This window comes from Macrosteles quadrilineatus, unplaced genomic scaffold, assembly GCF_028750875.1.
Source record: "Macrosteles quadrilineatus isolate MER2022 unplaced genomic scaffold, UCM_ALF_1.0 Scaffold_2__2_contigs__length_208266976, whole genome shotgun sequence".
NCBI classification, from domain to species: domain Eukaryota; kingdom Metazoa; phylum Arthropoda; class Insecta; order Hemiptera; family Cicadellidae; genus Macrosteles; species Macrosteles quadrilineatus.
Window position 1 is genome coordinate 145,106,246 of NW_026542595.1, and position 17,056 is coordinate 145,123,301.

Below are 17,056 nucleotides of genomic sequence, written 5' to 3' on the forward strand. Positions count from 1 at the left end.
TGACAATTTTCAGGGAATATTTTTGTAGAAATCCAGCCAGGTAAATGGAAATTCGCTTAGTCTGCAGGTTTGCTGCGGTGGGGGTATTATTATTCCAGAGATTGAACAGAATAATAAAAATCGTTCACCTGCACTGAATTATTATTATTTTTCCTGGCTGCGAGGACAGAAGATTTATAACATTGTTGTGCGCGCTGCCTATTATAGTCGTCCTTGGTTCACTTAAACAGTTCGAACCTTTAACAATAAAACCTAGGCTACTCCCTTAGTATATATTCTATCCTTATGGAAAAGCTGAAGCTAATTTTATAGTTAGTTCTGTCCGGTCAGGCCCACTTTTATAAACGGGCAGACTGGGCATATGCCCAGGGGTGCCGGTGGTTTGGGGGCGCCCGCCAGCACTAGGAAAAAAGGGGGCGCTGATCTTGGGTTTGCCCAGGGCTCCACTGATCCTTAACGCGGCCCTGTGTCCGGTACACTGTAGAGGTCGTGTTTTGTTTACAATTTGTTTCTAGTTATTTAAGTAATTTAAAACCCCGTTTAACCAAATAAAACGATACAATCATAAACAAAAACGCATCCTCTAAATATAAAACCAAACAGTAAAGTACAAAGCATGCTATTATACTAATATATATATACAGTATATATATATAATATATATATATATATATATATATATATACATATTTGAATTTGAACAGAGGGTGCTTTTGGCCTATAGGGACCTCAAAACGAAAAATTAAATCGGTCCCAGGTCCAGGTCTTATCATGAGTACTACGGTAATAGCTTATCCCTATGGGAATTTCTCAAAAAACTAACCACTCTCTGCTATACAAAAAATTCAAGCTTTACCAGCACAAATCAATTGTCAAGTAAAAACTAAAACTTTGAAAGAATTTAGAGGAAATTTTATGTCTTTCAGTGATAAAAAATATCCATATATGCTTACCTTACAGATGTTTTATGCATCGTGGATCCAGGAGATGTTAGACCCTAGCTGCAAAACTTGAACTTGAAGCCTGCTAGCAAATGCTCAAGTTATACGTTTAGGTATACCGATAATAGCATCGTTAGCAATATTCCTACCTATATTCTGTTCCCTTTGTGTTTCCTTCGCTGCTGTTATAATGTCGTTTGAAACACTATTTTGAATTTTATTTGCATATTTATCAGCAATACTTAATTATACAGTGTAGTACACTAGAGTTACATGGCAATAAGCCTTGTCTGCAAAACCATAGAAAAGAAGAAGAATTTGCTCACTCTCCACTGTCAAAACAAAACAACCAACAACCAACCTTAGCTGACGATCCTTGATAATCATCAAAACGTAAATACTCGTTTGTCGTTTGTTGTTTCGTTTGTGCAATTAAAGACAGTGTTTAAACTGTTATTAATGTTCGTTATAATATTATAGTTTGATGATTAAACTTTTCAACGTTTGTGAACATATTTCAAGTTGAATATGGATAAACTGACGTTAATATCAGGCACTTTGTTCATGGCTGCTGATGTTTTTGCCATAGTTAGCCTAGCTATGCCTGACTGGATTATCACTGATGTTGGAGGTAAGGAGTCACATATAGGCCTAGCCTATTAATTTTAGTTCACCGAAGTATTCAAATACCAGCATGGACCTAACAGACATGCCCGGAGGGTTGAGGGTAGCTGGACTTAGTAGGCCTAAATAACATAAATAAAAAATACATAAAAATAGACCTAGGTTAAATAACAAACCATAGGGACGGGTGGCGTCGTCCTGTAATCCAGCTACTAGGAGGTCACGAATTGTGGATATTTATAGGCATGTCCTGTGGATGCACTACTCCCTGGTGTGGATTAACGTCCACACGAGTGAGTACTACGACTACCCGCGGTACTATCCTGATACTTAATACAAATTTTTAAACCAAGGGAAAATGTGGTTCGGATTCCACCAAAAACTGTAGGTCCCTTAGTTGCCATTAGCTGTATGGGCTATTAATTAACAGCTGCGTCTAAGGAACGTCGGCCTTAGTCACTAACAAGACTACAAGATCGTGCCACTCATCTCCATTCATGCTTGGCTTAAAATACCTACTTTGTATGGTCGCCATTTCATTGAACAGTATTAACAGTTAATAATAGGCCTAGGCCTAAGTTATGTGTCTAGTTTGTGTTTTAGAATTGATAAATTAATTTTAAAACTTGCACATGGATAATCAATTGACTTTTAGAAAAAAGTAGGCCTACTTATAATGGTGGGAGTTAGGCTTAAGTTACGTACACATTTAATAATATAATATGGATACTGAGGGTACAACTTCCATTAATGATGGCCCTCCTGATGTGCATAGGCTAGGTTTGAGGATTTGCATGTTATATCAGTGTTTTTGAGGATGGTAGGATGATAAAATATCAAATTTTCACTATATTACATTTGAGGGGAAAAAGCTAGGAGGAAAGATTATTTACCTTAAAAAATTAGATTTATATTAATAAACTAGCTGTTTGCCCGTTCTACGTACGGGAATCTTGCAGTAAGTTGAAACCTTATATTCAGAACAGGAGTTGGTTTGCATATTTAGTGTGCATTTTTCCAGATATGCTGCCAAAACTACTACTGTATAGGAATACATATAAACCTTCGCAAATACAATATCTGACAGTTTCAAAGCCAAAACGAATGCTTCGCAATTAAACGTCACCCGATCGTGTTAGTCCATATATTACATCTAATGATAAAAGGACTTGCTTTATAGATATATGAGGCATAGCCCTAAGGTAGGCGTGTAATTGAAAGTTACTTTTCACACTGAAAATACCACCTCAACCTCACTACTGCACACTTTATTCGGGTTGAAATTTTCATTAACAAAGGTGATCTTGTCTTTTCCACGAAACACTGAGAAATAAAGACATTAATGCGTTACCAACAGACATACACACACAAATAAAGAATTGAATTAAGGGATTTGATACGCTTTAAATAACCAAAGCAAAGTAGTCTACAAACAAAATAATTATTTGAAAGTTTTTATATTGTCATCAAATTTTATGATAATGGATTTTTCAAACTGTAAAATTGGTGTAAATCCTTCGGCAAATATATAAATAAGTAAATAAATACACAGTCTACAAAACATTTATACGTTACAAAGCCAAGCTTTAAAAATCATGATGGTTTGTTAAAAAAATCTTTCACTAATGTTTGATCATTTTCATAGGATAAACTAACATTTTGGAGTCCAGACAGAAAACGCAAAAATTATACAGTAAGACATCAATTAAATTTAATAAGAAATAAGGTGCAGCACTAACGATAACTATAGTTGTAAATAGTGATGTGTTTGTACGTAAAAATGATTCTTACTGCTACCACCGGTTCTAAGGAAAAGTAGCAGTACCATAAACCAACGTTTACATTTATGAAAAGAACTATAGTACTTAAGAACAATTCAAACTGTCCATGTAATCAACCTGTATTATTTGTGTTAATCCGTTGGCAAATATATAAATAAATAAATACACAGGCCACAAAACATGTAACATTTATGTTAACAACGTAAAGCTTTAAAAACTCCCTATGGTTTTCTCAAAAGAACTTTCACTTGATGTGGTGCAGTACCGTAGTTATTATAATCTCACTTGGTTTTATTTTTTTTTAAGTTTTCGAAAATCAAAGTTATTTCCCATTAATAGCATTATTTGTAATTAACTTTTAATGTTAACATATTAATGACCACCTTTATCCAAACAAAGGTTTCTTATAAAATATTAGGCCTACGTAATCTCTAATCGATAATCAATACATATATCTAGCAAACATTCGGAGGAAATGTGATAGAAAACTCACAAATCTGGGGTTTTGGACGTTTGTAGTTTTACTTCCTAAGTAGAAAAAATGTACCGATATCGTTGTCGAAATGTAAGTAAGTAGAAACAAAAAATTACACTTTGGAAAAGCGAGTTTAGCTACATCTGTAAGTTAAACCTCTGTTACGATTCACAGTGAAATCAGAAAGTTCTTCCATGATCGCAGCAACATCCACGATCACCCACTGCAGTTGTGATTTTTTACTTTGCACTTTACACAACTGTCCTTGAAGGGCTATAAATGAGTGCGGAAACCTTTTTGTAAGTATTGGTGATGACGATTTAAAAATTTTAGTTTCCCAGCACTAATAAAAACTCAAGAACACTCGTTGCACTTGCGATTAATTAAACAGGTTAAGTAGGGCACAATGTTTCTAATCTCACTTGGTTTGGATGTGCTGACAAAACTTGATCGGAAAATGGTTGCGGTTTTTGTAAACATATCAGTGACAGCTAGAAGTGAGAACTAATCCAAACAGCTGATCGTTATTTCATCAAATGTAATAGGAAACATTGGGAGAAAATTTGTCAAAAATCAAACAAAATTGGGTTTTTGATGGTTCGTTATTTTGTTTTCAAAGAAGCCAGGCCATGTTTTTATAGCCCAAGACACTCTCACCAATCCAGTAAATACAGAAAAACTATTAGAACCTTGATCGGTACTCTAGTTTCCTAGGAGTAGGCCGCGTAAAATGACAATTTGGCGTTACAGACAGAGTCACAGAATGGACAAGACAGATATACAGACAGAAATTGAGATAAGACTCGTTTCGGCTTTCTTAGGCTATGAAACGTAAAAATAACCAAAAACTGCATGATTCTAAGCAATGTACAGACAAAATTGTAATTTTATTTATATAGATAAACAATACGATGTTCGATACGATATTGGTTATAGGTTTATTGATACGGGCATTTCAACAATCGCTCCCATGCATCGATACAAAATATCAATACTTTCCAGTCCCTTGAATCGATAACTTATTATCCGTATCGATATGCACATCACTATGGTAGCCTAAGTTATAGGCCTAATGTTTTACAGGTGACACAAGATTAGGCCTGATGTGGACGTGCATGACGTTATACAACCGACCCCAAATCTGTTTCACACCCGATCTCCAGCCTGAGTGGCTATTGGCTTTGGTCTGCATCTTTGTTGGCTGTATTTGCATCACAACAACCATAATTCTGTTAGCCTCTTCACACTGGGATAGGAATGTCATCCCCTATGCTCGCTGGGTCGGATTCACTGCAAGTAAGTTGTTAATTTGAATCCTGATTCCTTACACAACAGTATCTTAAAATAAGCCTAATAACCAACAGGCTATGAAGTTAGAAGCTATGTGGTTTTTAGCGAATTTCCCATAGGCCTATAGGGAATAAGCTGTTACCGTAGTACTTATGGTAAGACCTGGACCCGGGACCGATTTACTTTTTTGTTTTGAGGTCCCTAGAGGCCAAAAATACCATCCGTATAAATTCATATATATATGTGTCCGTTAGCACGATAACCCGAGCAAAAATGATCCAATTTTGATTAAATTTGGGACAAAAGTGTAAACAAACCTACATTTATTCGAACGAGTTTGCAAACCAGCATGGTCGGACTATGGGAACGGGGGTTTATGGGGAGTTTTATGGGGTAAAAATAGGTTTTTCCCATTTTGACCCTAAAAACACAAAATTTCACAATTTCTTTCCAAACCATTTTGTAGAGCTTAAAAAAAAATAATTTAGTATATTGAAGAGTTATTATCCGTCTAATGGTTACGGAGAAAATTCAAAAAAACTCAAACGTCAACTGTTGTAGTTTGCTTGTTTATGAACATATTTTGACCAAATTTGGAAAATACATTCATTTCTTACCAAACTACAGTACCCATTAACATTTTACAACAAAAAAACACTTTTTTACCCTCCTTGTTGCAGCAAACCTAAGTAGTTAAACTAATTATATTGAAATAGGGAATAAATGTGATATTTTTAAGGAAACATTTTAGTGTAAATCCAATCAGGCAAATGAAAATTCGCTATGTCTGCAGGATTGCTGCGGTGGGGGTATTTTTATTGTTGTCAAAAGTGGCATTTTGAATTAAGGTATTTCTCTCACGATTTTAAGGTTAAATCATTTCAAATCCATATCATATTTTGTGAATATGTTGGAAATAGAACTTTTCCTTTCCGCAAGTCTGAAACCTTACCCACTAGGAGCAACACACCCTAATTAGCTTAGGTAAGTTAGCTACCAAAATCCATAAATAGGCCACTGTATTAGCAATGGCGGCGAAACACTGAATTCTTTCCCGTTTGCCGAGACATCATCTTCATCTCTTAGGATCGTGGTAAAATCATGAACGTCTCTTGTGGTGGCGGTGAAATCATGAACATATTTTGCATTTGTGTAGACTTCTCATTGTCTGCCGCAATCACAACGAAATTGTGATTTTCAATTGCGTAATCTTTGCAGACATTTTCGACAATCGCAAGAATGAAGGCTTGGCTCAAAAATTTAATTCCCATAATAATTTTTGGTAAAGTTTATTTTTCAAGAGCCGTGTCCACCTTTGAAGTACAGCCCTGATAAATACCATAGTTGAGAAAAAAAATTGTTAAATTGTGTATTTTTCCCTTCACGTCAATATATCATATAAAAGGCTGGTCCAGTTATTGTTAGAATTATCATTTGCTGTTAAAAATATATTATTCATTTGATTAAGCATTTACGAATGTTGCAGTGGTGCTGTTCTGCCTGGCCGCAGTGATATTCCCCATGGGTTTCCATGTAGATGAGATTGGTGGTCAGCCGTACCAACTGCCCAACAGTCACCAAGTTGGAGTCTCCTACATCCTGTTTGTTTTGTCCCTCTGGATCACAGTTATCTCGGAACTGTTCGCTGGGAAAGTTTGCTTACCTCATTTCTAAGCACTCTGTAAGGTTATGGGATGAACACATTGTAAATATTTACTAAGATCTGTGAACAAGATTAGGGTTAAAGGTGCTGAAGTGGTGTAATATATAAGATACTGGCATTAACCTTATCTTTAGATTTGGATTTTTATTTGTACTTAGTAGGCAATGGATAGCTGAAAGGTTACCAATCAAAACATAAAGCACAACAACATAACAAATCAAAAGGCCTCAAATCCAATTCTGTTTGAGATAAGCCATTAGCTTTTGTATGGTTAGTAGGTGAGCCATCTGTCCTTAATTGGGCGTTTGGTATTTGCTAAAGAAATATCTGATTACACTGGGCTGATGTAGTATTTTAAAGTATCTGAATGCATGTTATGAATGGAGTGAGATCTATTACCTATACTGTCCTAAATTAGCTTTTATTTTAGCTAGGATCATTTAATAAAAGCCCACGGAACAAAGAACAAAACTAAACTAATAGTACGAATTTAACCTTGAACCTTCTAAAAGTGTCATACAGTAGTTGTTATCCATATATAATTCTTTTAAACTAAACCTAGAGATGGCCTATGACTGGAGCAGTCTTAGGCTGGTTTTATGCATGGTTACAGTGGCTGGACATTTCAAGTTCTGTTGAGTGAAAAGGCATTTATGGCGGCAGGAAAAATGTCACAAATGTAACGTTGCATTCTCTAAACACTGACAGCAGATTTTGGAAACGCCTCTGCAAAAAGTTTAGCTTGTTCCTTAATATTTTGAATCAAACTGGTGTGTTTGTGCACAGCGGCAGTCATATTTTCCATACTCTATGTAGTATTTTCTCCATTTTGTTTTTCACTGTAGTTAATTATGAAATATTGAATGGTTTTTGTTTTTACCAATATTTTAATTTAAAATGTATACAACACGATAAGGTCCATAGTTTAATGTGTAAAACTACAGTCATATTATATTGTAATCATTTTCTGAGCACACGACCCCCCCCCCCTCCAACACTTGTGAGATTTAAGCACCAAATAAAATGTCGCTGCTCAGTTAGGGGTGTGCGATGCATCGAAATTTCGATTCCATGCATCGAATCACGATTTGATTCAGTGGTGATAAAAAAAACGATTCGATTCATGAGGGAGTCACTATGCCTATACGAAAAACACCTGCAGAAAGTCAACACAATACCTGCAATACAGGAGCGCGTTCTTTTTGCGTTTCCTTTGCGAAGGCATTCTTATTTAACTAATTCTTTGCTTGTCAATATTGCTTTAATTATTTTATCATTTTTTGTTTTGACATTGCAAATGATAAGAAGTTTTGTGAAGTAGTGTGAGAAATACTTTAGCACTGTAAACATAGCCAAAACAAGTCACTACAAAATCATTAACACAAGTCTTAAAAATTGGCACTTGATACTTAACTAGTAAGATTGATATTTTAGACTGATAAATTTGGTATTGTTATAGGTCTGAAGCTATGTACACCTTGTTGTTTGTAGGTCTGATTCTATCCTCTCATTTTATCAATGTAAACCAATTGAAAGTTGCAGTATAAATCTTGCAAATGTTTTTATTTGTTTACACACCAAAACATATCTTTATTAGTAAAATCATTATTATAAAATAGGTAACATGAACAATATGATTCTGCAAGTAAAAATTATGAAATAGGCAAGTAAAGCAGCTCATTGATATTTCCAGCAATACAGGTTCTTCTAATATGATTATACGATTTTTTAACCTAAAATTCATATGTGTCATATTTATGAAAAGGCCTAATACCACATCAACAAAAATTTGCATTACACAAATGTGGTAAATTTTTATTAGCCTATTGTTATTTCACTCCATTGACAAGTATGAATAGAAAAATGCCGTGTTGCTTCGAATCGAGTTGCATAAATTCAAGTCGAAAATCTTTTGAATCAAATCAAAATTTTTTTGCTGCTTCGCACAACCCTACGTGCTCTGTGACTGATTCGGTCAGTCGTCATACGAGCAGTGGCTGCTGATGTGCATAAAACCAGTCTTAGCGAGCTCTATCTATTCAATGCACTTTAGATCCCTACCTTTCTTTGCTCTATGTTTGAAAACAGAATGTCAACAGTCTGTACCGGTACGTAATACCTTTGACTATTAATACGGTAATACTATTAAAAGCTATTTGTTATGTATTATTTAGTTGTAAAATATGTTATCAGACTTTACGTAGGTACTTGTGTATTTTTATAACTTGAACATGACTAAGACAGTATTATCAGCATTTGTAATTTTACAAGCAATATTATCATTTAATCTATAGATCTGACAAAGCTGTCACTGATGTACTTATCAATGTAAATTGTATTAACGTTTGTAGAGATATTGTAAATAAAAAACTATTTGAGTAAACAATATTGTTGATCTTTATTTGAAATGTCCCAATAAGTTGTACTGTGATTCAGCAATTAGATGACAGATTTAATGAATCTCATGAAAAGTAAATACAATGTTTTAAATTAATACTAGCAACCCAATATATCAAAATAGCTGGTTTTCCTAAAATGTCAAGGATTAAAATATAAAAAAAAATATTTGGCAATCCTAAAGCGCATTCCTAGTCTTACTGATGTAAATTGAATGATAATGTATCTGATGCGAATTGAAAGGTAGACTAGCGTTTAGCTTACCTATCTGAAAAATCAGGTACCGGTAACTGTCCAGGGGATGACAAACTGTTTTTTTTTTCACCAATATTCTCTTTAAATAGGTTAAAGCTATCTCCATCCCATGACAAATCCTTATGGGGAAATTTGTTATGAGTAATAAAGAAACACATTAAATTACAAAATACTTTAATTGTAAGGAACAGAAAGAGTTCAAGCAGTCTTTAGCCACTCGGTGAGTGGGGCCAGATGCTTCTCAAGCCAAGCTATGTTCAGTTTGATGGATTCCAAAGTAGCTCTTCTCCCAGCCTCCCCTGCTCCTGCCTCAGGGTGTTGAGCAATGAATTGTTCCACCTGTGAATAGTTAAATGTACTGTCACTAAATCAGGACGATTATCAAACACCTTATGTTACTTTCCGTCATCGCAAAAAATGGCCACCAGTTTTACAATCAAGGTGGACATAGTTGAATTGAGCCAACCAGCAGAGTTGATATGCTGGGACTGGTCTAAATTACCAATCTCCATCAAATTAGCTAACTCTTTAATTAACCAAGACAAACTGAAAGGACAACTTATTGTAGGCTTACAGCTTTTTCTGTGTTACGGCAACCATCAAAGTGACAAAAACTACGGGAGAAATAAAGTACAATTTTAGACTGTTCATTCAACTTTGTTCTTTTTAATAAAAAAATGGCCACAGCTGGTCCATATAGATGTTACGCCTAGTTCAGCATCTAAAAGTAAAAAATGAAACTATTTTATGAGAAAACTCAAGTTATGAATTCCAAATTACCTCCTTCAATTTGATGTCTGATGAAAAGCTTCCAGCCACGTAGGGTAACAGTCTTCCAAAACTTCTGTTGTTGAGGGTAAATCTATCCACTAGGTATTGCCAGTTAGCCCTGTTAAGGTTAATACCAAATTAATCTGAGGAAAACTTAGAGCAAGTATCAACAATATATAAGTAAGGGAGAAATTACACCCCCTTACTTACACCTTAACATACTTAATTACACCTTGGTGAGTAAAGGGTGATATATGAATCTAAAATGGTGATTATACTTAGAATTTGTTTACTACTACTGGAACGTCAAATATTAATGTTTTACCTTCTGGCTGTTGATTTGCGACTATTTATATGTAGCATTTCCGTACATGAAAGAAATGCAAAGCTGTACAAAATGTACAGGTGTAATTTACTCTTGAACATGCTAAAATGATAAGAGAGGAAGAAGGATTTAACAGAACATAAACGTCATAAACCAATTAAAACGTTGCGATATCTTTTTGCCTGCAGCATATCTCTCATTTAGTTTGGTTTGAGATTGAAAAACAAATCAAAATCATGAACAACTTGTGTTTGCAGTTAACTCCCAAAAAAATTACAAGATTAGGATTACCTGACCCAATCCCACAGAAGATTGTTGCCAACTGGGTTTCCAGCAATTGCAGCCATCAAGCCAAAGTAGTCTTGAGATCGGACATAATCTTCATTCTTTGCTCTTTCTATCAGCCTGTAACATAAACAAATAACTGAGTGAGGCTGCAGGAGTCATTGGGATCATTGGAACTGGGAGATGGAAGGCCAAGGACATACAGAAAGCACAAGGGGGGCTGATTGTGTAACTTAGGGGGATAGCTGAATGAATGGTGAAGAAGATGGAGGAGGTACCATGGAAGTGAGTCTGAGCGGTACGGCCATAAAGGGATAGTAAGGACTTATAGAGGAAGATTTCTGACGATTTTGGTGTCTTTGTGGGGTTTGAGAAGGGAAATGATTAAGACACAACTGTAGGTCTTTGGGCAGTAGCAGAGAAGGAGGGCGAACGAGTAAAGTGACTCGATTAGTGTAGCATTGAGGAGTCGTGACCCTCGACCTATGAACCAAATAATCAACTTAGTTAGCAAAGGTAGCATAACCTCAAACTAGAAGTATAAGCAGGGGACCTTGTGTCTGAACATGTTGCAACACATACATGTCTTAAGGACATAAACTTGAATTTGGTTACGCATTTCACAAGGAAAAATAAATTAGTGCTTAATAATCTAATTTATTTAAGTGGGTGATGCATTTTTTAAATTTTAAACAACCATTGTAGTAAAAAAGAAATTTTTAAACAAAATGCATGCAAATATTTGACTGTGAAAATAATATTTAAAACAAAGTATCGATACATCATGGAATGATGATGCACATTTAGAAATAAATCAATTGGATAAAAATTCTATGTTTTTTTTATACAAAAAAAAGTTAAGTAATTTTATTTTTAGGAAATCCACAACTGAATCTTATACCATACACATTATTTATGCTTTAACATTTACCTATTTATACAAGTAATTTGTGAACCCCCCAAGAAACCAAGACCTGCACCACTACAACACCCGTCATGGCTCCAAATTTGCCCTACCAGTTCACCGAACAACTCTTTGGGGAAAAAAACCTTCCTACACCGGCTGCAAACTGAGGAACCATCTACCTGACTACCTGAGAGACCTGACTGGCAACAAGCTACACCAGGAATTGAAGAAGTGGCTAATCGCAAGACCCTTCTACACAATAAAGTAATTTTACAAAAATTATGGAATCTATATATATAAAAGGCAAGGCCCTCACTGACTGACTGACTGACTGACTCACTCACTCATCACTAATTCTCCCACTTCCCATTACCTAGGAGGCTGACATTTGGTACACTGATTCTTTAGGCATTAAATAGGAAAACTAAGTTGTTTTTATTCTGATCGGACTCTCGGGCTCCGCCCCAGTGGCTCTGGAGTTTCCCATGTTAACCTTATGGAGTACTCATATTTAAATGGAATTAATGAATCTTAACAGCTGTTTCAATTAAACAAGTTGGTTATGTTCTATGATGTGCAATAGCATTAAAGTTACAAGGATTACCAACAGGGTGCAGCACTATTATTATTTTTTATTTATGACAACAGCTAATTTGCAACCAAAAGGTGAGTGAGGGTAGCGAACGAACTTCAACCTGGAGGCGAGTTAGCGTAGCGAACGAGCTCCAACCTAAAGGTGAGTGAGCGTAGCGAACGAACTTCAACCAGGACGTGATTGAGCCATGCGAACTAGCTCACTTATGAAGTAAAACGGGGCAAAGCCCGCGGGTACAGCTAGTTAACACATACAATTCACTATTGTATTGAAACTATTGTAATTCTAAAGAATGAACAATAAAGAACATTGTATTGTATTGTTTCCAAGGAAACACAGGTTAAACTGAAATTTTACTATTAAAGATGAATAAAGTGTAAGCAGCTTCTCGTCTGGACTTTTGACTTTTAAAGGACATAGAGGTAGAAATCATCAGTCCGTGAGTAACCACAATAGTGCCACATTGATTATGTAGTTGTGAGAGAACTTAATGAGTCTGGCAGTTGAAAATAGATCTAGAAACGTTAGCTTTTTAACAGAAAGAACAATTTATTACTGATGAGAATTGCAATAAAATGTACTAAAGTTATTTTGTATTTAAAGTTAAGTGTAAAGTTAAGTGTGTTGTACTATTATTTGAACAACACTTTAACACACTTAGGTGTCACTTCATACCCAAATACTTTAAAGGTGTACTGAACTTATCATGTATGAGCACATCTTATTTTTAGATAGTTTGATCTGTTGAGATATTAGCTGTTTTGTTTTTAGAATGTTAGCTGTTGGGTGTAATGGTAGTGAGCTCCGTAGGATTTTGAGATACTTATCCTATTTGGCAACCTACTCATACATCATACGAACAAATTATACATACTTAATCTACAAAACAATACGTTAGACGATACTGACCGAGCAAGAATCCAAGGCTCTTTGATCGTAGCAAGAGATCTGCGTAGTCGTCCCTTCTCTTGAGGATCTGTTTCTGCCAGATATTTGTCCCACATACGGTCCCATTGTTGTTCCCCACTCTCAGCCATACCTAAAATAATAATAATTTTGTTATGTCTCTGTTACGCTAAGCTCTAGCTCCGATCATGTTACATACTTCAGGCCAAACCTAGAGGGTTGCAGCATAATCCCTTATATAGAACCCCTTGGTGATTGGCAGGATTTTAACTCACAGCCTTAGGTACTAAAGTCCCGCCCTGAACAGATCAGCTCATTTCCTCATAAACAAAAAATTTATACTATACCCAGTCTACATTCACTGTTAGCAAAACGTTAGCATCTGATATGTTAGCTCTTTGACTTAGTCGTATGCAATGTTTAACATTCTGCTGGTTTGTAACAAGCAGTTTGTACTATCTCATTACTATGGTATTACGAAACATGTGTCAGCTATAAATGATTTAAACGTTGATGTAGGTGTTTGATCAACAACTTCACTCATTAGTCATTTTATAGTTAAAATAAAAAAAAACATTATTTTCATTTTGAAAAGGTATCGACAACTTACCAAAGGAATACACAACATTCCTGATCTCCACATGGGGTTTGGTGCCGTTCTCTAGAAACGTGTTGAACATCTGCTTGACTTTGTCCAAACATGCAGGCACTCCTGCCCTACAGCCTAGTGAAATCATTTTCACTTGTTGAGATCTGAAAAAAATCAAACCACGATAATATATGTATACAATAAAACCCAACATATTAGAAGTTCAACAACAAAAATTGTAATATACTGACATAGGCGGTCCGGTAGGGAAGGCACGGGGGAGAGGGGTTAAGTCCCCCCAACTTTTAGGAATTTCTATTAAAAATACAATATTTTAGCTTATTTTTAGACTTCATAGTGCTGATATGTTGTGCGTCACAGAACACCTATGTATACTGATCAGGATTATAACTTATACAATATTATAAAGTTCCTCCTAAGGAGTGTATTCAATTACAAAATTTACAACAAAACAATACTATTTATATTTTGTAGAATTTTACCTTTGAAGAAAAGTTGCATCAGGAGAGAAATTCCACAGTGAGTCATTGATATGAGGACTGATTAGTTTTCGCAGGTAATGCTGGAAATCAAAAATGTTCGGGTTAGTTATTTGTTTATGTGCTGGCAGCACGCAGCATGTTGCGTTACTTGATCATAAAATATGACTTTTGAGGATATGACTTACTGGAGAGTTCTGCAAATTATGTAAATATTTCAATAATTTACAGCTGACATGTTTTGCATCATCAGAGCTCGAGAAACATCAAAACATAAAAATTTAACATTATACTGTACAGTAAACAGACGAAAAATTAATACAATAATAGGTTTTTTACATACCTCAGTCAAATAGTCCAATAAATGATATAGCTCAACAGCTTACATGTTTCGTTGTGCCACGATTGGAATTGTGACCGGGGGCGTAACCGGGATCGATTTAAATAATAAGAATTCTTTAGTGAGAGGTAAAAGAATGTTTAATCATTATTCAAATAAAGTGGATGGACAATATGATAAAGATAATAATAAAGACAATAATAAAAATGGATGATAAAATAATTACAGGCTCCTTTTATTTAAGTAGGCCTAAGCAAATGAAATTTATATATAACACTCTAATAATTATAATTCTTTTTGACACGTTATTATATTCAAACAGGAATTTAATAGTCACTATATTTATTCACACAAATTATAAATTAAATCTATTATTATAAGAATGATTACGATTAACATCAATCAATCACTGACTTTAAAAGGTTAAGTTAGCCTGGACAATCACAAAAATTATAAAGTTGAAATATTAAAAAGTAATCGCCTTACCAAAAACCCGGAGACCGGCGAAGTGTCCCCTATAGATGACTGGGGCCAAGTGTCTTCCTTTCGGTCAACTCCGACCTCAGTCTCTCCAAAGTACAATTGCTAAGTCTACGGTTTTTGTGGGTCGGTCGATTGAGCAAGCTATGTGTCATCAAGAATTCTGTCTACTAAATGCCAATGTTCTGACACTGGTATATGCATTGTGAAATCCATTTACCAGGTCTTTTACTTTTGAAATATAATCCCAAAATTTATAAAATAATTTTTGGTGACTACCCGTCACAGTTGCGAAGACAACATTTATACAAACATAGATCCGTGGTAAAGTTATATATAAATAAAAAAGTACAATTACAATATGAATATATATATATATGAAAACGCAGTTATAAACAGAAAAAAATGTTGTCTTTGCAACAAAACATGTAAGCTGTTGAGCTATATCATTTATTGGACTATTTGACTGAGGTATGTAAAAAACCTATTATTGTCTTAACAATATAGTCCAGGGGCCGAAAACATGAATTTTGAAAAATTAATAGCGCTATCAAGTTTTGTGTGTTTATGTGTTGTGTACTGTTTAGTGCAACTTGATGTTTTGACATGTTGCAAGCTTTGATGACGTTGCATTGCGAACGAAACATGTAGGCTTAAAATTAAATGATTAAATTATCATTATTATCATTATTATGAAATTAAATTATGTAAATTTAATGATTGTAAGCCAGAATATAAAAACTCGTACACACATAACCCAGGGGCTATCAGAACGAATAAAATACTAGTTTGGTGATTTGAAATGACAGTAGTCGTGAAACTAGTACACTACTCATCCTCACCCTATAGTCAGAGTAGGCAGGAGTGTACAAGAGATGAGCGTCTATGTTCAGCAGATGGTTGGATGCCAGATCCCACACCACAATGTGCGTCTCTTGCGCCAGGAACCCCGTCAGAGCCAACGCCACACTGAAGTCTAACCTCCCACTCTCAGCCAGACTGAAGGCATCCTCGATCAAGTTGGCTCTGTCTGCCGCATCCAGCGCCTGTGGAATTACAAACAGAGATCCGTGGTAAAATTATATATAAATAATAAGTACAATTACAATGTGAATATGTATATGAAAACACAGTTATACACAGAAAAAAACTTGGGTCATTCACCTGTGTTTTAAGTTTCTTCTACGATTTTAAATCTTACAAAAGACGAACACACAAGACAAAGGCAATTCGGGCTCTGTCCTTCAGTTAAATCCATTCCAACCACATCTTACTTATTTTATATCAGTTCATAACTGTAGAGAGAGGGTCCTGCTGACAAAATATTCTTGCAGAATAAATAAGTATATAGATCTACAGTGGTGACATTTCACAAAATCCTTGGGGGGGGGGAAACACCGGGGGGTTTGGGGGTATGGAATTTTGGAAAATTTTGCAGCTCAGAAACAAAAAGAGAGGGGTTTAAGCTTATTTTAGTTGTCGAAAGCACTGCGAATAAAAACCAGGGTGTCTAGTTTATTTCCATTATAAAATTCAAGACTAATTCCAGACTTTTCAAGACTAATTCCAGATTTTCAAGACTAGTTTTTTCAACAATTAGTGGGTGTTGATACCAAAATGAATCAATTCTCGATTCTTGATACCGATACCAATTTATATAGCTTAACCAAATTTTCTGAATAATACTACACCAACCCCTCTTTGTCATAAATTTGTATTATGATAATTTGGTGTTTTCAAGTAAGCCTTGTGGACATCAATGACATCATCGTCGTCTCCCAAGGTCTCAGAAACGTCATCGTCATCGTCCGCGATCGCGGCAAAATCATGAACATTTCCCGCGGCCGTGTAGACATCATCGTTTTCTACCGCGGTCACGGAAACGTCATCGTCATCTCCCATGGTCACGGAAACGTCATCGTCATCTCCCGT

General features: G+C 35.3%; 2 protein-coding genes across 2 annotated transcripts in view; one reads left to right on the top strand and one right to left on the bottom strand.

The window, feature by feature from the left end:
* The first annotated feature begins 1,393 nt into the window (after positions 1–1,393).
* Positions 1,394–9,106, top strand: LOC128986315 (uncharacterized protein C16orf52 homolog A-like). Its single transcript, XM_054406632.1, has 3 exons — positions 1,394–1,572; positions 4,905–5,117; positions 6,598–9,106. Exons 1-3 carry the CDS (start codon positions 1,470–1,472, stop codon positions 6,783–6,785), a joined length of 504 nt encoding a protein of 167 aa, XP_054262607.1. The 5' UTR covers positions 1,394–1,469; the 3' UTR covers positions 6,786–9,106.
* A 477-nt stretch (positions 9,107–9,583) lies between these two features.
* The window catches only part of LOC128984995 (glutamyl aminopeptidase-like), a 40,389-nt gene continuing 32,916 nt past the window's right edge, over positions 9,584–17,056 (bottom strand). The window contains exons 12-18 of the mRNA XM_054404370.1: positions 15,967–16,170; positions 14,308–14,387; positions 13,826–13,968; positions 13,219–13,348; positions 10,814–10,927; positions 10,207–10,315; positions 9,584–9,765 (exon numbers count right to left, since the gene is read on the bottom strand). Coding sequence (XP_054260345.1) covers positions 9,625–9,765; positions 10,207–10,315; positions 10,814–10,927; positions 13,219–13,348; positions 13,826–13,968; positions 14,308–14,387; positions 15,967–16,170 — 921 coding nt within the window. The 3' untranslated portion in view covers positions 9,584–9,624. The remainder of the gene's footprint in view (positions 9,766–10,206; positions 10,316–10,813; positions 10,928–13,218; positions 13,349–13,825; positions 13,969–14,307; positions 14,388–15,966; positions 16,171–17,056) is intronic.